General features: G+C 43.2%; 1 protein-coding gene across 1 annotated transcript in view; it reads left to right on the top strand.

Moving 5' to 3' along the window:
- The window catches only part of astn1 (astrotactin 1), a 2,322,431-nt gene that overhangs the window by 2,269,577 nt on the left and 25,909 nt on the right, over positions 1–26,945 (top strand). The window contains exons 20-21 of the mRNA XM_080195939.1: positions 4,189–4,324; positions 22,973–23,073. Of these exons, the coding sequence (XP_080052065.1) occupies positions 4,189–4,324; positions 22,973–23,073 (237 nt within the window). The remainder of the gene's footprint in view (positions 1–4,188; positions 4,325–22,972; positions 23,074–26,945) is intronic.

A 26,945-nucleotide genomic window follows, 5' to 3' on the forward strand; every position in this document is an offset into this window, starting at 1 on the left:
GTGGAACTGCAGCATCTTGCCTATAGGTGGCAGCTTTGTTCAAATTTAGTCAAACCACCTGAGGTTCAGCAGTCTGGAAAAAACAACTGTCAGCTGCCACAAATCGACTTCAGCCCTTGCAGTGTGTCAGGTAGTGTGGTTAAACATAAGCAGAGCTTCTCCTACTGTTGCATAAGTGTGTCTTTGTTTCAAAAATAAAGCAACAGTTCTTAGCAGATGAGTTGCAGCTGCTGACAGTGCGCTAATGTTTGAGATTGGATGAAATGTAGCTCAGCATTGATTATTTAACTGTTATTGATGCATTATTGTTCTCAGGTGGAGGCTGGAGGCTGTGGCCAATTTCTCATCGCATGTCCAGATCCCAATGTAAAAGCCAACCAGAGCAATACAATAGTCTAGTGTTGCATCAAAGGGAATTGCCAATGTGTGAAGCATTGCAGTTTTTGCGTGATGCCTGTGCATATTGTTCTCATCAGGAGCACATGTGGAAAGGCCCACTAAACAGCAAACAACTTGCTCACTGTCGGATCGGGGAGTGCAAATCTTGTGAGCAGCTTACCAAGCCATTGATCTGCCATCACTCCTGTACTGACTAACCGTCTGATTAGGTGGTACCTGCTACTTTTAAGTCGAGCCAGTAGTGTGGCAAAGTCATGGGAACATAGCTTTATTCATTCACAGGATGTGAGCGCCACTGGCAAGGCCATCATTTATTGCCTGACCCTAATTGCCCTAGAGAAAGTAGTGATGAGCTGTCTTCTCAAACCCAGAGCAATAGGGAGGGAGATACAGGATTTTGACACAACAGCAACACAGAAACAGTGATATATCTGCAACACTAGGCGTACGATTGGGAGGATAGCTTGTACGAGGCGATGTGCCTGGGCACCTGCTACCATTGTGCTGTCAGACCCTGGCTTTTGTAAGTGCATTACTTGGCAAGGGTGAAACCATGATCAGGCAGGTTGACGTCCCATGCTATGGTAGGGTCAATGATCGGGGTAGCTGATGAGGTTTAACCGAAACGTTGCTTGATGCAATTTTTCTGCCTTTTGGCTAAGGTGGAGTGTCAGACCAAACCCGAGATGGGGTGCAATGCCTCGTCTTGTCAGCTTGGACCTTGTTTGTTTCTCCTGTGGAGAGCATGAATTGGATTCAATCTGAATTTGGCTTTTTGGGTGGAATAAAAATTTGCAACCGAGGCTATTAGATAGCAGAGTGGTGTAGGAATCTGTTTTGGACATGCCCTCCCAAGTAAATAAAGGACCTGACTGCTACAATCAGCCAACACAGCATGACATTGGGTGACAGCACTCTGGAACATAGCCAAGGATAAGGCAGTTGATGGAGTTAATGAGACGCAGGTACTGGGCCCAGGAGCTGCTGATATATCAAGAGTTTATGAGACACTAGTATATCCAGAGTTAACAAGATGCTGGCATGGAGTGAATACATAGTGATAAATAAGATTCCATGACACATTTACAAGTTACAAGTTGATAGTGAAATGATTTAAAATGGTTTTCCACAGAATCAATAAATTGCTTGGATAGCCACTTCCCCTGCTGTAAAACGAACAAGGCGGTTCATCTCACAGCGTGGCATGTTGATGTGTGAATCAGTCTTAATTGTAATGTGTGCTCATGTGTGAATGTGTCATTTGTGCATGGGGAGTTAAGGATAGTTAAATATTTGTGTGTTTATACCTGCAAGGATGTGTGTGTATATCTGAGTGTCTGTGGTTATTTGCTGGCCTTAGTAAATGAGATATGAATCTTTATGAGCTTGAATGAGACTCAATATGTGGATTAAGTATCTATTTGATTGGGCAATTGTACTATACGTGCACTGACATTGATCTATGGATGGATTAGATTTGAGATTGAAAGTAAGGTTAAGAGATCCCTTTGCCAAACATGTCCAGCTGCAACCCAGAATTTGCTGTCACTTGCCACTTCAATTCTCTGCCCCACTCCCGCTTTAACCTCTATGTTGTTGGGCTTCTGTCCCAATGAAACTTAACACAAACCCCAGGAATATTACTTTTCATTTGGTACTTTTCAAACCTCTGGCCTTAATTCTGACTTTAAAATTCAGACTTTAATCCCTTCCATTTTCTCTTTGGCAGTAGGCGCCGGCACAGCAGAATAGACATGCCAATGTTTTGAGGGAGGCAAAGTTGGTGCCAGGGGTGGGTCCCTCCACCCAGCCTTTTGGAACACTGAGCTGGCAGCGTTGCCTGAATCCTGGGTGCCAACCCATTTCTACCTTCCATTAGATGCCTGGGCTGATGATGTCTGCTCTACTTTGCTGGCTTTTTGTGCTTCATGTTCTATTTAACTATTCCCCTTCAGCTCTTCCCTCACACTTGGGGTGGAACTTTCAGCAATCGTAGCGGCCAGAGGACAGACCACACAAAGATCCGATGACCTTGAACAGGATTTTCCGGTCTTGGAGCGAGCGCAACTGGAAAATCCCGTCCTCGGTCTTTTAAGTGTCCTTTATTTCTTTGCTTTCTATCATCATTTTCCTGCATGTAGCATTTCAGTTGTTTACCTATTTCCTGTTCCACACTTCAGCACATAATGCTGGCAATCCTCTGTCATTTCTTTTTGTGTATGGTTGTTAGGTATTAACCCCGCCCCCCTCCTCATTGCCCCCACACTTGACCCTCCATCAACTGCCCCCACATCACCAACACCCACTTCTACCTTTTCTTATTCTGCTCCTTTTTAAAGTGCAACTCACTTGTGATAGCTGTCAGTTCTGAGAAAAAGGATGAGATTTTACACCTGCCTCACCCTGCGCTTCCCTGATTCAGCTCCCCTCGTCCCCCCACAAACTCACATTGCTGAGCCCATAGTCTGGCCCTGGCAAACTCTACTCACCTCCTAATCTGTCTCTAGTGATGATCGCCATTGGGAACTGGCTGCTGTACCAGCAGAGGCCATAGCTCCCGATGATGCTACTGGGACTGGCTATTTGGCTAGCTGGTAGTTCTCGGAGGCAGAGTTCTTCTAAAATGGGAGGCTGAAGCCTCACTCTGTGCTAATTACCACCCTGATTGCCTTAAACTCAGCTCAGGAATTGCTGGCCATGTAGAGGTGAGCTCACCACCAACTTTTCAGTGGAAGCTTTTGGCCCTCACCTCCATATAAAAATCCCCCCCATGTTCTCATTTCACCCTCAGTTGTTATCCACTGTTAGCAGCTGAATCTTGCAGCAAATATCTTCAATTTGAGGGACTGATTGTTTTTTAACCTGTCAGAAATAAATGTTGTGGAACTTGCTGCTACTTAGTGTAGCTGAGGTGAATAACATAAGCATGTTTAAGATGAAGCTAGGTAAGCTCATAAGAGGGAAAGGAATTGAAGGATATTTTGATAGAATTAGAAGAAGTAGGGTGGGATGAGGTTTATGTGAAGCACAAACGCCAGCATGAGCCTTTTGGGCTGAATGGCTTGTTCCTTTGCTGTAAATTCTACACAATTGCACTGCCCTGCTGCTTTCCCACTCATTCAACTGTTGTGGTGCAGACAGTTGGGTTATAGCACAATACAAGTATTGGGTTATAGTTTGGATGGGTCCTGTGGTTTATTACCCGACCATCTTAAGAAAGGATTGTATAAAACATAACTGATATGAGATACTGAAGCAACTACTGTCATTCAATGCCCTGCCGTTATAATATTTACAGCTCTGAAGTTAATCACAATTTCCCATGTTTTTGTCAATCAGTGAAAAATGGAGCGTTCAATGGTTTGTTTCATCTGTGTTTGATTGTGCTTGCCTAAAAGGCCTTGAGTAATCTTCAGTTTCTGAACTATTCCTCAGATTTTCTTTGAAGAGCAGAAAGCTCTGCACATCAATGAATTGGGCATGATTTCTGCTCTTCTCCAAGAACCCCCCCGCCTCCCCCCGCACCGCCCCATAACTCATTGGTGTATACTTTGATACCTTGAATGTGAAAACACTGGATCCCCTTAGAATAAAACTTGAATCTGGTCATGACCTTCATATTAATTTGTCGTCATCGCTGTGAAGATAATCTTTAGTGGCGAATACTCAACTGAGCCATGTCGCCTGATACCACTGCTGTTGCTTGATAGCTAAAATTAGCTTTGTGATCTATGGACTTATCATTCAGACAAAATTGTTTTTTATTCTTCGCCATCTTTCTCTCTGCAGAATCAGTGCTGAGTTTTGTAGATGACATTGCCTCTGGATCCAAGACTCCCTGTGTGATGTTGGGAAAAGTTCCAGACAAGGTGTCCAACTCGATATCTTTGATAATCAGATGCCTGGAGCCAGACACTACGTACATGTAAGTAGATACATAATACATTCAAACAAACATTTGTTTTAGAAGGGGAGAAGACTACATGTTGCACCATAACTAGCTGCTTTTTGATTAGTGTTCACCTCTTTCATTTCTAACACTGGAATTCAAAAGCTGCCCAGAATGATGGGATGAAAATCCTCTTCAAACTGTTAGTTTTAAAGATTTTATATGGAGTAAGTCTGAGTAATCTCAACAGGCACCTTGGCAGAATGGAACTCTTGCTGCTAAATTGCTAGTCATTCCCAAAAAAAGGCCATTGGAAGAACCAATGTGGGAAGTGGAAAATGTCAGTGTTATAAAGCTTATTCTTCTGAGTTTAGGCCTTGGGTTTAGGAGGATAGTTGGGGGTTCTAGTGGGGAGTCAGAACTGTAGTTATGCAAGAGTTAGAAGTGGTTTGAATTCTTTTAACATTTCCTGGGCAACAATTCTTCCAGGGGAGTCAGAGCCATTCGAAATCTCTGATTTGTTTCAGATAGTTCCAGGTGCTATCAGAAGTTGAAACTTCCCAGGAAATTCCAGAGCAGTTCTTATGTTATGAAGCCCAACAGTTGTTCTCTATTTTGGCATTAGTGTGAGGATAAGGTGTTTCATTCCAGGTGTGATTCTATTGACACACTAGGACGTTTTTGCCTAAATAAACTTTATTTCATACAATTTAACTTTAACAAATGAATTAGCTTAACTTTACAAATTGAAATACGCAAACGTGACAAAATACGATTCCTAACTGCTAACCTATTTCTATTTGTTCTGATTCAAGCAATATGGATAAGTCTTCTAGACTTATACTCCTCTTCAAAATAAGTTAGCAAAAAACACATTTTTATTTGTTTGCAGCCCGAGAGCCTCTCAATACTTCTGGAGAGAGAAACAGAGAGACACCTGTCTTCTAATACAAAAATAGCAGCATCTAGAGAGAGAGAGATTTTTCAAGATCAGGCAAAAAGTGTTCTCATTAGCACAAGATGCTGTTCTTATCAATAAACTTAATCAAACCCTATGCTGAAAACCCAGGAGAAAAAACAAAATAAACAAAAATGTATTTACTAAACTTAAAAACAAACACCTGATTAGCTAAGATCAATTATGAGTGCCTTCTCAGCATTTCAGCTACCTGATGCAGACAAATTGACACCATATAAACCAGAATTGAATTTAAACATACCCCTCACAGGAAACACAACATGAAAATATTTGTTAAAGATACAGTATCATCACAGCATGATCTGGAAAAGAACATTACATCAGATTTCAATTTGACCTGGTCTATCCCAGAGCAATAGAGCATAATATTACAATTAGAATTTGATAGTGAGAAGTAATATCAGGAAGAATTATTTTTCAACACAAAGGATAGTGCAATCTGGAACTAAAAGCTGTACATGCTGGTGGTCAGTTAATTGGAGCTTTCAAGGCCATGTCTAATCATTTATTTTCAGTTAAGGCATACGGAGCAAAGCTGGGAAATTGGAGTTGAGATACAAATCTATCATAGCAGTTGAACAGGTTTGAAGGGTATTCCTATTATTATGAACTTGGATGGTTTGCTAAGGAGCTGGGACACTTGCATTTTCCTTTTATTATTGCATTTACATTACAATCCTGTGCACCCCAGAAATCAGTCGCTGAATTTTATGACTACCTTTGAATAATGGCTGCCCCGTGGCAACAACATAATCCAGACAGTTGTGAAACAAGCTGAGGATCACACTTTCCGTTCCCCAGTGAGAAGAAGCACTGCCCTCACAAACTGTTTGGTTGGCAGCTTTAGCAGTCTCAGCAGCACCAGATCTCAGTAATGGGTGCTACTGGAACTGCAGGGAGGTCCATGGAGATTGAGAATGGACACCAGACCCAAGTCCTGGGCTTTTGGAACAGATTTGGGCACCCCATGGAGGTAAATGAGGAGGTGGGGCAGGTTGGGTTTTGGAAGTCAGGTGGGAAATCACAAAGGGGGAGGTTTCTTCAATACGCATGGGACACCCCCACAAAAGATGCGTCCTTCTTTACTTGACATCTTTTTAACAATGCTGCTTTTAAAAAAGGCCGCACCACTCTCCGTCACCTGTCATGAGCCAGTGTGTTATGGTAGTGGAATCTGATGAAGGGGAAATGGTCAATCTATAGGCATCATTGCAGTCTTATAATAAGCGGGCAATAGTTGGTCACTTAAGCACCCAGTAGGCCTAAGGGTGGGCTAGTGGGTGCCATAGCCACCTAAGAGACTAGACCAGGAGTGGCCGGGAATGTGGTGGGCTAGCCATTCAACATGTTTTACATGCCCCCACCCCTCCTCCCACCACAATGCCCACTGAAAACACAATCAGGAAGGGACATAAAATCCTGCCCCGGATATCTCGCACAATATAGATTTCCATTTCCACCACTGCTCCTTCCTAAGGCAGCTGACTTGTCAGCTTGCCTTGCCTGTCCAAAGCATGATGCCTCAACTTAAACCAGTATCTATTCATTATCTGGTGGAGTGCTATGTTGTGCTCACTAGCCTTTTCAGATATTGAGATGTTGAACAACTGTCATGTCTGCTCCTGTATAAACCTGAGGCTATGACTAAAGATCAACCAATGTGCGTTGCTTGGTGAACATAGGGGCAGGGAGAGGGGCACAGTGAGCCACCAAGTCTTGTGATGGGTGTTATAATGTAACCAGTGATAACTCTGATAACCTTGGAATCTGCCTCATCAATTTCCTATGCAATTGTCGTAAGACTTTCTTATGTTCTAATCCCCTTGCAACAAATGCGAACCTACCATTTGTCTTCCTATTGTTGTACCTGCATGATACCATTCTGCGATTCACATGGAGGTATCTGAAAGCAAAGATTAATATTTTTCTGTTGTAATGATCCTGGACCAGGCCCCCAGGTTCCTGCTAAGATCCAGTTCGGGACTGGTGTCACGATCTTTGGTTAGACCCCAGGAAATGGGAGGAGATCCAATTCGGGATTGATAATGTTTTGGTAAAGGTTGAGGTTCAAACCAGCAGCTCAAAGCTACAAGATTTCAAGGATCTTAAATGAACAAAACCAAACTTTGCCATACAGTTCAGAAAGCTAAAACAATTTGCAATATCTAACTTGGACTCTAACATTCAGAATAAATATGAATATTTGTGAATTAACAAGCAAACTATGGTTGAACATATCATACCGCACAATAAATGGCAGATGTAACCAGGATGGATTCTCAGCAACCTGAATTTCTGAATATGCACTTAAGCACCAGCTTTCAAGCTTATGCATGTGCAAGTCATAAAGGCAGCTAGCCATTTAAATCGCCAGCTGCCACCACTGAAGTGGGATTTTGAAAAGCCAGGAGTGTGAAACACAGGATGTTCCATTGAGGAAAGAGGGTCTGAATTCGAATAAACACAGTACCCCTTTGGAGAGGTAGGGTACCCATTTGAATAGGATTCCAGGTAAGGTAAGGCACCCTTCAGGATTGTTAAAAGTGAATATAATCATGTACCTTTTATGCAAACTACTCACTGGAGCTGTCAGAGAAATGTTCAACTGTCAAGGAACTGTAAAAGAGCTGTTCTGCTATCAAATAACTATCAAAGCTTTCCAGGAGGTGTCAAAGGTATCAAAGTTGTTCAGGAGATACTAAAGTTGTCAAAGCTGTTTAGGAAGTGTACTGTCAAAGTAGTCAAAACTGTCAAAGCTGTCCAGGACGTGTAAAAACTATTAATGAACTATCCAAGGATTCTAGGTGAGTAGCATGTTGGTGATAAGGAAAAATGGTAGGTGGGTGGGGCATAGGTTGGCATGATTTGGCACTAAGTTGGTATAAGTGATATGGGGACAATTATAGTCAGTGGAGGGGCACTAAGTTGGCAAAGGGTACATGAGTAGGCAATTGGAATGCAAGGGGTCGTGGAGTGGGTCGGGGCATGGGATAGCATAGGTTTGCATGGATGGGCCATCAGGAGTGTGCAGGAGATGGGGAGTGGTGGCTGAGGCTGAGGGCTGTTTCTATTTAATTATTTTTTAATTTATTTAAACACAGTGCCAGAGCACAGAGGCAGGTCTTGCATCAGACCCACCTCTGCATCTGGCAGCCTCCACAGTCGTTCCCCTGATTGCCTGCCCTAACTTCCATTTCAGCCTGCCTATCCTCCCCTGCCAAAAATCTCACCTGTGGGTGGCCGTTTTTAAAAGGTCACAAACATGAAATCTGGACCGTTCTCTTTCCTTGAAGGAACAATGTAATTGAACAAACTACATCAAGGCTAAATACTCACTCAAACCTTCGCAAATCTATATATTCCTCTATGACTCAGGGATGCTTGTTACGTAGCAAGAAAAATTTCCAGCTGATCTCTGAGACAGAAATTCGCAGACACTAGCTATGCACAAAATAGTTCCCTTGTTTGTTTCACTTCCAAATTAATTATTTTTATCATGGCATAAATTTGGGTGTGATTATGTCACTGGGCTAGTTATCTCCCAAGATCTAATAATCCCTCTGGATCTTGTAATCTAGATGAATGCTCTGGGGACTTTTGTTCAAACATTACCTCAACAGCCGGTGGAATTTAAATTCGATAAATGAATCTGGACTATAAAGCTAAGATGTGGAGACCCTGGCATTGGACTGGGGTAAACACAGGAAGAAGTCTCACAACACCAGGTTAATGTCCAACAGGCTTATTTGGTAGCAAAAGCCACTAGCTTTCGGGTTTCTGACCCTTCGTCGGGTGGGTGGAGAGTGCTGATCACAAACAGGGGATGTAAAGACATGCACTCAGTTTACAGAATACTGATTAGAATGTAGGTTTTTACAGCTAATCAAGTCTTAAAGGTGCAGACAATGTGAGTGGAGATAGCATTAAGCATAGGTTAAAGAGATGTGTATTGTCTTCAGACAGGATAGTAAGTGAGATTTTGCAAGCTCAGGCAAGTCATGGGGATTACAAATAGTGCGATGTGAACCCAAGATCCCGGTTGAGGCCGTCCTTGTATGTGGAACTTGGCTACCAGTTTCTGCTCAGCGACTCTGCGCAGTCCTATGTCATGAAGGCCACTTTGGAGAATGTTTACCCAAAGATCAGAGGCCGAATGCCCGTGACCGCTGAAGTATTTGCCAACAGGGAGAGACTGTTCTCGTCTTGACGAAGGGTCAGAGGCACGAAAGCTAGTGGCTTTTGCTAGTAAACCTGTTGGACTTTAACCTGGTGTTGTGAGACTTCTTACTGTAAAGCTAAGCCAGGATTTTGCAGACTTGTCACAGTGCATCTCCCATCAGTGGATGCGGCGGCCTTTAAACTCCTGTTTATTTTAGTGCTCACGTAATATCCCACTGGGCAGGAGGGGCTGTAAAATCCTGGCCCCAGCCTCAGTAAATGGGGTTTAGGCAATTATCATTAATTGATGTGAAACCCCACTGGATTCACAAATGTCATCTGGGGAAGGGAATCTGTCCAAGATGTGATTCCAAACCCGTGACTGAAATGGCTGAGCAAGGTAATCAGTACAAGGGCAATTACGGAATAGGCAACAAATGCTCTGGCTTGCCAGCACGGTCCACATCCCTTGAAAGAATAAAGAAAACAAAATGCAAACTGTCCTTCCCCAAGTTACACCACTCTGCTGCATGACTGCTCCATCACAGTGAGCACTCCCCTGAACCCCCTCAAATTCAGGACAGTCACACCAGACAAGAAAGAAGTTGAATCAAAGACGTTCAAGCTCCTGTCCATGATCTTGGATTCCAGACTTAATAAAACGAGACCAAACCATCGTTCAAATGAACTCCGCCCCCCGCACACCCCACGACCCAGGATAAGAGGATTTCTTGTTCAAAGGGGGTTCAAATTGTGTGAACCAATTTTTTTTTAATGTGCCTTCTTAAAAATGTTTAAATGGAGTTCTTGCAGTGAGATTCCCTCTGTAAAAATGGCTGTATGGTGATCTTGATGGTGCTTTTTTGTTTAAAATAACACTGTTGGTTAAGCTTTCTCTTTAACAAAGCGTCCTGATGGCAAAACTGTCTTTAACCCATTTCGTAAAATGCTTTCATGTTGGAGCAAAAATGTTGACGCCATTCTTATCTTACTTATGTAACATGGTCTGGGACATTTTCAGCAAATGATCTCATCAAACATGGTTTTGTGAAGATTGGAAAGATATCAACTTTGAAGGTCATGATAACTTTGAAGTTTATTCTGTAATTTGGGTAGATCTGATTCTAATTCCCAATGGAGAATAGTGTTGCTCTCAGCTGAGGAGTATGATTTCATCTCTGCCAGGGCCTCATTTTGACTGTCGGATCAATAATTGTTATAAATGGATCCTAATGATTGATGATCTAATCATCGTGCTGTTCTAATTTATTAATGAGATTAGCATCGAAACAATGAGTCATATGGTTAACTGTAAAATAATACAGTACATCAGTGTTCCAGCCATCCAACTAAGCTAAACATTTCAATATGATTATTTCACAAAACTTACTTCTGTCTTTATCTCATGCTTTTAGCTCCTCCAGGGCAAAGTAAATTGAATTTTACCCTCCACAAGTCAATTCTCTCTGAAACCAAATGCATCTTGGACATAAATTCTCCCGCCATATCTAGAAGCAACTGATTGCCCAACTGCCTCCCTCACCATTGTGAATCTTTGATCCTTCCACATTTCAATCACGGTTACTCTGCCATGACCTTGCCTGTGCCCTTCAGTTTTGCTTTGATTAAATTTGATTTATTGGTATACAGTGAAATGTATTATTTCTTACTTGCTTCGCATGCTGTTCATAGAGTACATAGGGGAGAAGGAGAGAGTGCAGAATATAGTGTTACAGTTAGGGTGTAGAGAAATATCAGTTTAATATAAGGTTGGTCCGTTTAAAAGTCTGATGGCAGCAGGGAAGAAGTTGTTCTTGAGTCGTGTTGGTACATGATCTCAGACTTTGGTATCTTTTCTCCGATGAAAGAAGGCGGACGAGAGTATGTCCGGGATGCGTGGGGTCCTTGATTATGCTGGCTGCTTTTCCGAGGCAGCGGGAAGAGTAAACAGAGTCAATGGATGGAAGGCTGGTTTGTGTGATGGGCTGGGCTATGTTCACAACCCTTTGGAGTTTCTTGCAGACTGGGTCTGAGAAGGAGCCTTACCAAGTTGTGATACATCTGGAAAGGATGCTTTCTATGGTGCATCTGTGAAAGTTAGTGAAAGTCGTAGTGGATTTTCTAAGCCTCCTGAGAATGTAGAGGCATTTCTTAGCTATAACGTTAGCATGAAGGGACCAGGACAGGTTGTTGGTGATCTGCATAACTAGAAAATTATTTGTGCTTTGTTTGTGTTTTCAACTTGCCTCACATCTTCCTTGCCAGTTCCACATGTCCTGTGCAACATGTAACGTCTCCTCAACATATCCCCACCATGTTTTGAAATGAAGACGATTCACGAAGTCCATTGCTTTACAGGACAAGACAACTGTCAACCTTCTCTTCATCCTGCAGCATATAAACATTCAAAACCCAAGTTCAATGTCAGCACATCACAGAATTTTGCTTTATTTTATGTTCTCTTTTATTCTTTCTGAACTTGATGCTTTTTTTTATAAATGGATTAAATGGTGTAAGAATAACAGCAGTATGTTAACCTCGGAGCTTGTACTGTCACCCATCAGCGTTTCCTTTCAAATTAAGCTTACTTAAATGGTACAATAGCTATCATTAACTTTACTTTGCTTGTTTAAATCTGTTAATGCTTTTGAAAGCCTTATTAAAGCTGTTAAAATATATCCTGGGTTTAAATGTAACTACAGTTCAGTTACCCTCATCTCTCTTCTTACAGCCAGTAACATTCGTGCCACAAATGCCAGGCATTGACCAACTCCAGCAAGACTGAATCTAGCCTTCTCCCCTAAAGACGTAATGCTATTCCCATTACTGATTCCCCCACTATCAACATCCTGGGGGTTACCATTAAGCAGAAACTGAAGTGGAACAGCCATATAAATACTGTGCAGGTTAGAGATGGAAATTCTGCAGCAAGTAGCTCACCTCATGACTCCACGAAGCCTGACTGCAAGGTGCAAGTCAGGAGTGTAGTGGAATGTTCTCTACTTGCCTGGATGAGTGCCGCTCCAACAACATTCAAGAAGCTCAACACCATCCAGGACAAAGCAGCCTACTTGATTGGTACCCCAATCATCACCTTCAACATTCATTCCCGCCACCATCGATGCCCAGTGGCAGCAGTGTGCACCATCTACTAGATGTACTGCAACAACTCACCGAAGCTCCTTTGACAGCACCTTCCAAACCCTCTACCATCTCGAAGTTCAAGGGCAGCAGACGCATGGGAGCACTATCACTTCCATGTTTGCCTCCAAGCCACTCATCACCCTGATTTGGAATTATATCATTGCTCCTTCACTGAGTTAAAATCCTGAAACTCTCTCCCTAACAGCACTGTGGGCGTACTTGCACCACATGCACAGCTGTGGCTTCCATAAGGTGGCTTAGCTGCACTTTGAGGACATTTAAGGATGGGCAATAAATGCTGATCTAGCCAATGACGCCTACATACCATGAGCAAATAAAAAGAAAGATCAGCATTGACTCTGAAATAAAAGCAGTAAATACTGCAAATGGTGGAGATCTGAATTCCAATCTGGAAGAAGACAAGTGCTATTCTGAAGAAGATTTCCCTGGAAACATTGAGGGTGATTTCCTGGGATCTTCTAATTTCACCAATGGAGACCATCTGCCATTTGGGAGCTGACAGGAATTAATGGGAAATCCCGTTGGCAGCACTGGCATCAGAAGATCCCACCACCAGGTGATCAGACAATCATAGAATTCTTACAGTGCAGATGGAGGCCATTTGGCTCTTCAAGCCTGCAGTGATGTCAATCCCACCCCAGCACTACCCTGTAACCTCTGTATTTAACCAGCTAGCCCCCCTGACACTAAGGGGCAATTTAGCATGGTCAATCAACCTAGCCTGAACATCTTTGGAGTGCGGGAGGAAACCAAAGTACCCGGAAGAAATCCATGCAGATACAGGGAGAATACACAGACTCCACACAAGCAGTGACCTGGGGCAAGATTTGATTTATTACTATCGCTTGTATCACCAGGGCACTGGTGAGGCCGCAGCTGGAGTACTGTGTGCAGTTTTGGTTGCCGCACTTACGCAAGGATATTTTGGCCTTGGAGGGGGTGCAGAGGAGGTTTACTAGGCTGATACCAGAGTTGAGGGGGTTGAACTATGAGGAGAGGCTGAATAAACTAGGCTTGTACTTGTTAGAGTTTAGAAGAATGAGGGGAGATCTCATTGAGACATATAAGATGAATGGGATGGATAGGATAGAGGTGGAGAGGCTCCTCCCGCTCAGAAAGGACAGTAGGACTAGAGGGCACAGCCTCAAGATAAAGGGGGGGTGCGGTTTAGAACAGAGTTGAGGAGGAACTTCTTCACTCAAAGGGTGGCGAATCTCTGGAATTCTCTGCCCATTGAAGTGGTGGAGGCTGCCTTGCTAAATATATTTAAGACGCAGGTTGATAGGTTTTTGATAGGCAAGGGGATTAAGGGTTATGGGGAGAGGGCGGGAATGTGGAACTGAGACACGACAGATCAGCCGTGATCTTACTGAATGGCGGGGCAGGCTCGAAGGGCTAGATGGCCTACTCCTGCTCCTATTTCTTATGTTCTTATGTTCTTATTAGCATACAGTGAAAAGTATTGTTTCTTGCATGCTATACAGACAGAGTGTACTGTTCATAGAGAAGGAAATGAGTGAATGCAGAATGTAGCATTAGTCATAGCTAGGGTATAGAGAAAGATCAATTGAACCATTGTCCCTGACACTGAGGCAACAGTGCTACCCTGTTGTGCTATTGTGCTTTGCACTGGCATGCCCCTCCTGCTATTGAGAACAGGGGTACAGAGAGGAGGGGGTGGCAGTTAGAAATCCACCACCCCCGCCCCCCCGTTGACTTTGCTTTGCTTTGCTTTTCTCTCCACAGTTGCTGGCAGACCTGCAGAGTATTTCTACCGCCTTCTGTTTTTATTTTAGTGCTGTTGGTAAGCGGGTCAATAAGCTTCTTTGGTTGGACTGGCTAGCAATGGTGCACTCAAATTCAATCAGTACTGTCTGTTGAAGTGGAACAGTAAATCACTGCAGTGTTGGCATCTGGCTTACATAAAGAGCAGAGTTCCAGTTGGCACTGGTAACCTTAAAGGGAACTAAGTTATTCTGTGCACCTTCACTGTTAGTATAATTACCATTTTCTATCGGGCTGAAGTTAAACTCTGATATGATTGTGAATTTACTTTAATGTGCCCAACCCTTATTCTGTTCCTGTCTATCTACAGCTACGCTGATAAATGCAGGTAGTGGACAGCACGGAGGCACAGTTGTTAGCACTGCTGCCTCAGTGTTAGGGACCTGGGCTCGATTCCCAGCTTGAGTCACTGTGCGGAGTCTGCACGTTCTCCCCTTGTCTGCGTGTGTTTCCTCCAGGTGCTCCGGTTTCCTCCCACACTCCAGATATGTGCAGATTAGGTGGATTGGCCATGCTAAATTGCCTCTTGATATCAGGGACACTAGCACAGGTAAATGTTGGAGTTATGGGGATAGGGCCTGGATGGGATTGTGGCAGGTGCAGACTCAATGGGCCAAATGGCCTCCTCCTGCCTTGTAGGATTCTATGATTCTATAAGATATGGTTATATTTCTCTATCCCACTGTAGTTAACCTGATTTATATGCAAGCCTAATTATATTGTTCCATTCCTAGATTACAACAATAACCATATTTCAAAGATACTTACAATAAATACAAGGCTTTCTTCCTTAAAGCGATCTACGACCATCAATATTCTATAATGCTAAACTAACCTGATCTATAATTCCCCAGTTTCTCAAGATCTGGAAGCTCATGGGAACCAATGAATTGAACAGAAGAAAGTGAATACAGTAAGAAAGAAAATACGAACGTTCATCCAGCATACATATATGTGCACATTCCTAAACCATTGTGTAACTCAAGGATTATTTAGAGTGCAGTCACGGTTGTGATGTGGGCAGATATATCAATCTCCATTTAAAAAATGAAATGTTGAAATCGGCTCTATTTTGTAGAGTAATGAAGATTGTGATATTTGAGTACTAACTGACTAAGCCATGAGCGTTTTACTTTCTTTGGCATTTGGCTGACCCTGAAAAGACTATACATTACCCTGGCTTTAATGTCTGGGAGATACAGTTGCTTGCCACCTTATTCAACTGCTGCAATCCATGGAGTGGTGGTGCTGTCACAGTGGTATAAGTTAATGATTGTAAGGTATTGATCTGGTGATCAAGTCAAGGTCATGCGTAAAATGATGGTGTCTCAGTGAAGCTGCTGGTTTTTGTTCTTCTTAGCAACCAAAGTCACAGAGTTGGGAGGAAATGTTGAAGTTAACTTGACGTTAAGTGAGTTGCTGCATTTGCAGGTATGGTGCGTGAGACTGCTCTAAGCCATACTATTGGACAAATGGATATTAAGCTTAATGGCAGAATCTCAATCAAGCAAACTGTTCATTCCTAGCTGGTGTTTGAGTTTCTTGAATGTTGTGGCTGCTGTCATTCAGGAAAATGGTGGGTACACCATCACATTTCCAACTTGACCCTTGTGTGTGGTGTTGAGGCTTTGAGGCATACAGGAACTTTGGAAGTTTAACCAGCGACCAATACCTGTAAGCAGAAATTTGATGGTCAATGGCAATCCTAAGCTTGAAGGCAAGGGATGAGATTTCCAGCGGCAGAGCAAGGTTTACAGAGAAGCAATGGAATTGAGGTTCTTATCCACAATTCTACATGCTGAGAGTTCTGGATCTTGGAGGTGTTTGAGAAGTTTATTTCCAGCAGCAAAATCTAAGAATGGGACACCGGTGTCTCATGTGCTTTGTTTATAAGCAGGTACCGAAGTGCAATAAGAGTGACATTTACTGTATAACTTGGCTAGGAGATGATGAATAGTCCTGGAGAGCTTGGCCTGAAATTGAGAAAAACCATAACCAAATAAATAATTACATTTAAAATCATAATGTCCTGGGATGTGGGCATGTTCATGAATTGAGCAGTTTGCTAGGTCCATTTCAGGGGGTAGTTAAGACTAAGCCACATTGTTGTGGGTCTGGAGTCACACGTAGGTCAGACAAGGTAAGGACGGTAGATTTCCTTACCGAAAGGACATTTGTTTTTACGACAATTAATTAGGGTTGTCATGGTCACCATTTCTGAGACTAGCTTCATTGTCAAGACTTATTAATTTTAATTGTTTGGTGGAATTTGAACCTGTGTTCCCAGAGAATTAGCCTGAGCCTCCAGATTACTAGTCCATTGGCATTACCATGACACCACTGACTTCCTGTGGGAGATTTGGTAAATAAAGACAGAACTGGAGTGGCAGCTTTCATCTCATGGTGCTGCGCCTTGGTCAATTCCATGTTAAGCGTTGCCTGTTGTGGCTCAGGGAGCTCACTCTGGCAGGGGCCTCTGCCATATTTGCAGCAGAGAGCGACAGTGAGCAGAAGGGTGCATGACTTGCTGGCCTCTGTTTTCTCTGGGCTCTTTTCTCAGCCAGTTGAAGCTCATCTCTGCTCCTGTTGTACAGTGTCTCTCCCAACAGTCAGCCAAAAGTCATGGCTGTCAGTTACTGTATCCCAGTTGACAGTCTCAGTCAACCATCTTCATATCCCGTTTGCAGCAGAAATACAGTAGCTCAGCAGCTTATAACCTAGTGGCCTGTTCATGGTACATGGGGTCTTTGGATATACGGTCATCAATTATCTAAATGACATAGCTGAGCCAGCTCAGGTATTGTTAGCTTAGCAAGAAGTTTATGAAGGTTGAATTAGCACATTCCCAGACCTCTGAGTTATTGAGACCTGGTCCTGCCAAGGAATGCCACAGACATGTCTGAGACAGAGATAATGAAAATTGTTGAGCCTTTTCCCCTGCCTTGCATATGTTGTTGAGGTCTCAACCTCTGAAGGGGAATGCATCAAGGATACAGTCTTGTCTTGTGTTCTTAGTCAAATTGCTATTGTTCCACACTCACTCACTCAGTTTGGACATAACTGCACAGGGTTTATAGATGTGTCTGTTGATTTTAGCATCAAATGACAGAAGGCTGGTGATTGTGGAGACTAGATATGTGAAGATATCAACAACCTCTAGTATCATATTGTCAGTGTTGATGCATGATGGATAAGATCAGCTATGACCTGTGAACCCGATAGTAGTGTCAAACCCGTTCTGGCACCAACACGCTGGCATTTTCTTCTTTTCACAGCCGGTGTCTAGACAGATACCAGAATTGATGAAAAGCTGTTCAGCCTTGCCCCACCTGAGACAAAGGTGCATTAAATCCTCCACAGAAAGTTTTTCTGTGCTGATGATGAGGCACTAGCATGCCACATCGAGGAATACCTTCAGCGGCAAAGATCCGAACTCTCACATTGTAAAGAGTTTGGTTTGACCATCAGCATCAGGAAGACAAATGTCATGAACAGGATGTTGCCATACAACCAAAGACAGAACTAGTCTTCTAGGGTGACTGCATGTCAGATGGGTAATGTGTGGTACATACCTCACCTGAAGGACATTACTGAATCAGTTGATGTTTCAGCAATCTTCAGAACAATTCAGAAATGGTCGAGAGCTTTGAATTTCTGTGTCCAGATCACAAACAGCCTGTCCTGGTCACTCCATGCCAATGCTGCAGGTAAGAAAGCCCACCAACACCTCTACATTCTCAGGAGGCTAAGGAAATTTGGCATATCTGCTATGGACCTCATCAATTTTGACAGATGCACTATAGAAAGCATTCTTCCTGGTTGTATCACAACTTGGTATAGCTCCTGTTCTGTCCAAGACAGTAAAAAGCGATAAAGGGTTGTAAATGAAGCCATGTCCGTCACAAAATCCAGCCTCCCCTCCATTGACTCTGTGCACACTTCCCACTGCTTCAGAAAAACAGCCAGCATAATCAAGTACTCCAAGCACCCGGGACGTACTCTCTTCCACCACCTTCCATCGGGAAAAAGATACAAAAGTTTGAGGACATGTACCAACCGACTCAAAAACAGCTCCTTCCCTGCTGCCATCACACTTTTGAATGGACCTACCTCATACTAATTGATCTTTCTGTAAACCCTATAACTGTAACATTACATTCTGCACCCTCCTTTCCTTCCCAATGAGCAGTATGTTTTATCTGTATAGCGCGCAAGAAACAATACCAATATGTGTGACCATAATAAGTCAAACTGAATCAATCTTCATGGTCAGTTTCTGGTGCTATTCTATAATTTACTAGACCTGTTGAACTCAATTTCACAATTGTTGAGGCAGAATTAGCAGTTTCAAAAGTTAGAATGGTGGCATTTATATGAAACAGCCACCCCGTACTCAAGACAAATATTGAACAATCAGTAAAAATATAATTGAATGCGGTGATGTTGAAATACAGGCAGGTATCATCAGCACGCATGCAGTAAACTACTGCTGTGGCTGCAAATGATGCAGCTGAGAGGCAGTATGAGAAGGAGGAGGATGCGCAGGATGGATCTTTGGAAACTTTCAGAAATGATAGCACAGGAAGGAAAGGGGAGCTTTTGTCGGAGATGGACTGGCTGTGTTTGAAGTGGATCTCTACAAGGACAGTCACATGGAGCTAAACAGCCCAGCAGAGGTGTTGGGAGATGCATGATTAAGTTGCTTTCTCTGTTGCCAAGATTACCTGAGTGAAATGCACTACTCACCAGCCAGTTCCGAGAGAGTTAATCCTTTGTAAAATATGGAAGAGGTCATAGGTTCCATATTATATTCTGAATAATCTGCAGCAGATGGAGAAGACTAAGATAGAAGGTGGTTGTGCGTAAGTAGGTAATGTTTTGAATATGGGTTTGATGCCAAATTTGCTGATGGTCATGGTGCCTGCAGATGTTTTCTAGGTCATATCGCTTACTGTCTCTTGAACGTAAAACACAAAACTAGGTCTGTCTAACTGCAAACATGTGCAAGTATTTAATTTGCAAAGCCATACAAACCACACCAGCCTGGACCAGGTTAAAGCAACACAGTGAGATTGGTGTCTTCAGCGTTTTTGATGTTGTCTTGAGGCAAAAATAACCCTCCTCTTTACAAAGTTGGCATCAGAGAGTGATTTCTTTCAGCTTTGATTGTTCATCACTTTTCAGATGCTGGGAGTGTCTGAGCCATTAAGCTGCTCTCCAAATGTAATTGGGTTATAGTGAAAACCAGAAGCACCGTAATCCTGAGGTCATCTTGACATAGTGAGGGAATTGTGAAATAATTGAATAAGCCCCGTTGATGGCTTAGATGGTAAATGCGCATCGTGGTGTGTGTTACTGAGCCGCAGAGACCATGGGTGAAATCACAGACAGTGCATAGTAAACCTGGTCAAAGTGCCACTGGGACAAGGCGAGGAAGACCTGTGAAGACCTATTGCGGGTTCTATTCGTAGACACGCAGGGTAGAATAGGTGTAGGGTGATGCGGCGGCGCGGGCTTGTTGGGCCGAAGGGCCTGTTTCCTGTGCTGGGTTGTTCTTTGTTCTTTGTATACCTAGTCATGGCCCAGTCTTTTCTGTTCGTAAGTGAAAATTGATGAAGGACGGTGTTAGGCTCAGATATGATGTCCATCACACCTGAACAGCGCATTGACTAGGCTTGCACATGAAGGCTCTTTGGGCCAGTTGCTAGGAAATTCCACTGAGAGCAGCTCAACAGCAGAAGTCACCATGTTGTAAAGAATGGAAAGGTGTTGGGATTTCTATTTACAGGGTATCCCTGTGTGCTCATTGTAAACCAAGCAACATTTGCAGCAGGGCACGATAACACAGTTACTCAGCATACAGCTGCTATATGTTATCATGCATAACAAAGAATGTGAAAAGGCTAGTGTTATTGAATAAATAATAGGTTCGGTTCTGAAATTTATCTACTTATTATTAGATATCATTCTAATTAATTAGAATGCAATTTGTAATTAGAGAAAGTGTTTTCTCATCAGTTTCTCCTGCAGTTGGTCTCTTTCTCTCTCTCTTGAGTGCCTTACATTGTAGGCATTATTGAAAGCATTTATTTTGAACCCAGCATTAAAACATGGCCTAACTGGGCAGGCATTCAAAAGTGCATCAGAAACAGTCCGTACATTAAACAACTGTTTGAATAAAGGCAGAGTCCAGAACATTGGTATGCTAAGTAGAGTATTTGCAGGCATTGCACATTTGTTAGGTTGGTGCTGTTTTCTTCAACAACAGTGGCAAGAGGGTGGAGTCAAAGGTGTGAACTAGCCTTGCAGGCTTTCTTGGCATCCAGAACTAAAATTTTACTCCAGTGTTTGTGTTTAATAATGACATAGAATTAGTCACTGTATTCACAAAACAGATCATTTTTATGTGGGTGGCAAAGGAGAGCTATTTATTAAATTATTTGTTTCTTGCAAATCTCATACACCTGGTATAATCCTGCATTTATATTAACTTTTCCAGACTGGTTTAGCGAATACATTATATACACATTGTAAATTAATTTAATACCCCACTTTCATCGGCATGGCACTTCACTTGTAAGTCTCAAGCAAGGAACAGTGAAGTGTGAAAATGTTGGATTGTTCTACTTAAAGGCATACGGTCGGATAAAGGATTACGGATTTGATGAATAGTCATTTTACAGCCGGCTCACAAACTTAAATACATTTTCATTAAACATCAATGTCACATAAAGGGAAGGCAATGGTATAGCAGTATTGTCACTAGATTAGTAATCCAAAGATTCAAAACCCTGGGCCCCGAGGACCCAGGTTTGAAACCACCATGTCAGATGTTGAAATTTTAAAATTTGACATCAAAAGTCTAACGCTGACCATGAAACCCTTCTTGATTGTTGTAAAATCCAATCTGGTTCACTTTTAGGGAAGGAAATCTTCCGTCCTTGCCTGGTTGGCCCCGCATGTGACTCCAGACCTACGGAAAAGTAGTTGGCTATTTAACTGCCCTCTGAAATGGCCCAGCAAGACGCTCAGAGCAAGGACAATTCGAGTTAAATAACAGATGCTGGCCCAGCCAGTGATGCCCATATCCCATGAATGAATGAAAAGATAATGGGTGGCCTGTGTCAGTTGAAAAATTAAATATTGTCAGCCTTGGTGGCAGCATCAATAATAATAGCAATTTCCATTTAATGGCGTATAAAATCCCCAGATGTTCTGCAGGAACATAACTGGGCAATAAGTCAAAGATGACGACAAAATAGTTGACCATAGAGTAAGGTTTAAACAGCATCTTAAGAGGGGAGAGAAAATGAGAGAAGTGGAGGGGATTGTGGAAGGAGTTCTGAAACTTAAGACCTAAACTGCTTTAGGGTGAGGAAATGAGAGAAGCAAAAGAAGCCGGGGTTGGAAAAAACATATATTTGCCAGAGGATTGTAGAGCTAATGGTGATTCATGACAGGGGAAGAGTTGGCAAGGCTGCAGACGAAAATTAACATAAAACCTTTAAAATTGGGGCATTGATGGATTGGGGGCCAGTGTAGTTCAACAAGCACAAGGAGAGTGAATGGGACTTGGTGCGAGGTTGGAGGTGGAAAGCAGGATGTTACATGAACTCGAATATATGAATGAAGGCTGGAAAATGATAGGCAAGACTGAAGGTAACAAAAGCTTGGATCCAATAGCTTTGCGAGAAATGCTGTCATATTGTAGATGGCACCATTCATCATTACAGGAAAATATAGACAGCCTTGACAAAGATGTCAGTGCTATTTATATCTACTGTGCTCTGGTTCGGTCAAAGTAACAAGTGGAAAACAAAATATTTGTTCCTCCCAGCCACTTAGTACAGTCCGACAGATTATTGCTGATAGCTCCTGTGGCAGCCTAGGTGGGAGTTGGTTGCTGACAAGTTCTGGGTCTTATGCTTGTGTTCAAATCCCTCCAATGGCTTCACTCCTCCTTTGCTCTTGCAACCCTGTAAGATTGTGGTACTCTTTCAATCTGCTCGCTTACGCATCCCTGATTTTCCTCGCTCCACCATTGCTGGCTGTATCTTCAGCTGCCCAAAGATCAGAAAACCCTTTCCTAAAGCTTTTGGTCATTCTATCTCACTCCTCATTTCAGTAGCCCCTCAAAATCTACCTATTCAAAACCCAGGTTCACCTTGTTTGATAATTGCTCCTGTAAAGTGTCGGGGGACACTCTGCTACGTTAAAGCCACTGTATAAATGTACATTGAAGTGCAGGAAAGGATTACTGTGTATGGAATCAAGGGAAGAAGAGAATGGATCTTTAACTCTCACATTTTGGTCTGACATCTGTCTGATTCTCTGCTTATTCTTAACACATGCAGTTTGTGCACTGCCGCTTCTGTCCAAGTGGCTAAACAGATCGCACTGGTCTGCTTCTATTCACAAGTTTGCCAATGCTATTTCTGACTGCATTGAACTCCAGTTGAAGTCACAGCTGGTTTCAGTCTAACGAGAGAGCCACACTTTACAGAGCATGCCAAAGCATGCTTCATTTCAAAGATGGACAGGCTAACTCTTATTAACAGCACACAAGCTAACTTTGAGGATTGTTGTGTTTTATCCAGGTTCACCTTGTGGGCAGTGGATAACACTGGAAGACGCTCCAGACCGAGTGCGGTTACAGTCAAAGTACCTTGTCCACTTGTGGATGACGTCAAGGCTAAAGGTGCGTGTTCCTGTCGTTTTTTTTTATGTAACTGGTTCTGAGTTTCAAGACTCCTTTAGATTCTGGGTAACCACTGTCTGGATTTACTCTACGTTCTTTATACTCACTGTCCAGAGCTGATAACATTGGCCCAGATTAAGGTCACCAGCAAAGTGATGATGCTCATAACTCTATAATCTTTCCAATCAAAATCCTGCTTAAATGAGTCTTCCATAAACCAAGATTTAAGTGACACAACTTCCTCAAATCTCTGGGGCAGGAAATTCAAAAGATTCCCTGAGAGCAGAAATTCTCTCTCACCCCTATTTTATATGGGAGACCCCTTGTTCTGAACTATATCCCCAAGATACCCAGGGCGGCACGGTGGGATAGTAGTTAGCACTGCTGCCTCACAGTTCCAGGGATCTGAATTCAATTCCGGCCTCAGGTCACTGTTGTGTGAAGTTTGCACCTTCTCCCCTGTCTGTGTGGGTTCCTTCGAATGCTCCTGTTTCCTCCCACAGTCCAAAGATGTGCGAGTTAAGTTGATTGACCATGCTAAAATTGCCCCTTAGTATCAGGGGGGATTAGAAGGATAAATATGTGGGGTGATGGGGACAGGACCTGGATGAGGTTATTATCAGTGCAGACTCATGGGCCAAATGGCCTCCTTCTGAACTGAAGTTTCTATAATTAAGATCTAGTTTCCCCGAGAAGAGAAACATCCTCTCACTGCCTCTTAAGACCGTCCAGAAATCTATCCATAAGAATCTAGCCATCTCCATGATGTGAATTTCCTGTTTCCCAAAGATGGTCTGAATCTGGCGGCCAGTCAAAGTAATGCCCAGGTATCTAGCAGCTGTGATGTCATCAAGCAGGGTAAGCAGCCAATGACAGTGAAATATTCTCACAGACAGCAAAACAGAAGTTAAAATGCATCAATTATCCTTAACTGTTAATTACATTTAACGTGGAGCAAAGCCAATGAATGGGAACATAAGAACAGGAGTAGGCCATTTAGTCCTGCAAACTTATTTTGCTGTCATGCGCTAAACATATAGCTGACTTGTGAATTGAGTCCATGTAACCATCTTTTCCCCACATCTGTTAACACTTTTGGATAACAAAAAAATTATCAATCTCAGATTTAAAATTTAAAAATTCATCTAGCATCACCCTGCAACTTGCAGAGGAGAATGCCAAACAACTTTCATTATTTATATGTCGAAGCTTTTCCTAATTTAACTCTTCAAAGGTCAGATGCTCTAATTTTTAGATTATGTCCTATGAATCCTACATTCCCCCATCATTGAAAATAGTGTCTCTCTATCTAATATATTTTCCTCCATAATATCTTGAAGATTTGCTGAAATCACCCCTGAACCTTCCAAACTTCAGGAACCACAACAATGAGCACAATCTCGACTTGTAATTTATTTCTTTGAGTCTTGGGGTGGATTTCATGTAGGAAGTCTACTGTCCTAATCAAACCAGTAGACAGAGAGGATTTTGTCGGCAGGACTAAGGCAGGTGTGGCAGGGAGCCAGAGCAGGCAGGTTAAAAAAAACGACATTCATCCTGGAATAATTCCAATTTGGTGCCAGCCAGTGACTTGCTACCTAAAGTTGTAACTTCTGATCACTTTAAATCTCCCTATCCCCTCGATTGAGGGGATTACCACCCTGATGCCCCTCACTGATTACCTCATTACTGCCCTGATGCCCCTCAACCCCCTCACCTACGTCACCCATTAGGGACTTCAAGAGCAGAAGTAACCAGCCCTATATTAGCAGTTGGAAGGCATTGAATAGTAAATAAAAGTAAATGAAAAGACAACTTATATCTGATTTATCCTCTTTGTGTGTTCAAAGTAATCAATATCCATATCTGATTTATTGTCCCTGTGTGTCCCAGGTAATCACTGTCCATACCTAATTTATGGTGCCTTTGTGTCCCAGCGACTTACTGTCCGTAACTGATCTATTGTCTGTGTGTGTCCCAGGTAATCACTGTCCATATCTCATTTATTGTCTCTGTATGGCCTAGGTAATTACAGTCCATACCTGATTTATTATCCTTGTGTGTCCCAGGTAATCATTGTCCATATTGTACCTGTGTGTCCTAGGTAATTACTATCCATATCTAATTTGCTGTCCATGTGTGTCCCAGGGAATTGCTGTCCATTTCTGATTTATTGTCTCTGTGTGTCCCAGGGAATCAGTGTCTCTCTGAATCATTGTTCCTGTGTGTCCCAGGTAATCACTGTCCATATCTGACTTATTGTCTCTGTATGTCCCAGTAACCAGTATCCATATCTGATTTATTGTCCCTGTGTTTCCCAGGGAATCACTGTCCATACCTGATTTATTGTCTCTGTGTGTCTCAGGGAATTACTGTCTCTCTGAATTATTGTCCCTGTGTTTCCCAAAGAATCAGTGTCCATATCTGATTTATTGTCACAGGTAATTGCTGTCCATATCTGGTTTATTGACTGTGTCTCTCAGGGAATCACTTTCCATATTTCACTTATTGTCCCTGTGTGTCCCAGGTAATCATTGTCGATCTGATTTAATATTTGTGCATTCCAGGGAATCACTGACTATGTGAATTATTGTTCCTGTGTGTTCCAGGGAATCACTGTCCATATTTGATTTATTGTCTCAGTATGTTGCAGATAATCACTATCCGTTTCTGATTTATTGTCCCCATGTGTCCCAGGTAATCACTGTCCATGTCTGGTTCATTATCACTGTGTATTCCAGGTAGTCACTGACCATATTTGGTTTATTGTCCCTTTATGTCCCAGGGAATCACTGTCCATATCTGACTTATTGTCTCTGTGCGGCATAGGTAAGCACTGTCCCTATCTGATTTAATATTTGTGCATCCCAGAGAATCACTGTACATATCTGATTTATTGACCCCTTGTGTGCTGGTAATCACTGTCCATATCTGATTTATTGTCTCTGCAGGCCCTATTTTACCATTTTGATTCTAAGTGCTGGGCAGGCTTGAAACTGGGAGTGTATCAGATCTGACTTTTGGACCCGTTCTCAGGCACCCCCATGTGCACTCTGCCTGCAAATATATCAGCGATTCCGAATCGTGCTGCACAAGCTTGTGGGCTCTGATCAGCGCTTCCAAGTGCACGTGCACAGACAAAACATGATAGAATAACAATCCCCTACCACATCCCTCCCGGCTCGGATAATGCCTCCCCCTGGTCCCACAGACATTGCCCCACTCCTAGAACATTAATGACCCCCCCCCGCCTTAGCTCCCCACTCCCCATCACTCAGACCGACCACAGGCCTCTCCCCCTCCCCCACCCGATTTCAGGCAGGGTAGCCCAATTTCAGGCAGAATAGCGGACCAACCCCACCCCACTGCACCCCCCCCCTCCCCCAATCTCAGGCAGAGAGGCAATAGACTCTCTTCCCCCCCCCCCCCCCCCCAACCAATTTCAGGTTGAGTGGCAGCAGACCACCCTGCCCCCCACTCCCTACCCCCCACTCCCTCCACCCACTGACCTCAGTGGCAGCGGACCACCCTGCCTTCCAATCCCCCCAAACCAATCTCAGGCACAGTGGCAACGGACTACCTTCCCCCTTCTCTCTCCCCCTTCCCCCCCCCTCCTCCCGATCTCAGGCAAGATGGCAGCAGACACCCCCTTCCTCCTCATTAATTCAGGCAGAGTGGCAGCGGACCCTCCGTCCTCCTCACTGATCTCAGGTAGTGTGACAGCAGACACTTCTTCCCCCTTCCCCCCAATTGGTCTCGAGCAGAATGGCAGTGGACCCTTTTCACCCCCACCCCCTCACCAATCTCAGGCAGAATGGCAGTGGACACCCCCTCCCCCTCACTGATCTCTGGCAGAGAGATTCCACACTCCC

Source organism: Carcharhinus amblyrhynchos, chromosome 9 (assembly GCF_965287045.1).
Source record: "Carcharhinus amblyrhynchos chromosome 9, sCarAmb.v2.hapA, whole genome shotgun sequence".
In the NCBI taxonomy this organism is placed as follows: domain Eukaryota; kingdom Metazoa; phylum Chordata; class Chondrichthyes; order Carcharhiniformes; family Carcharhinidae; genus Carcharhinus; species Carcharhinus amblyrhynchos.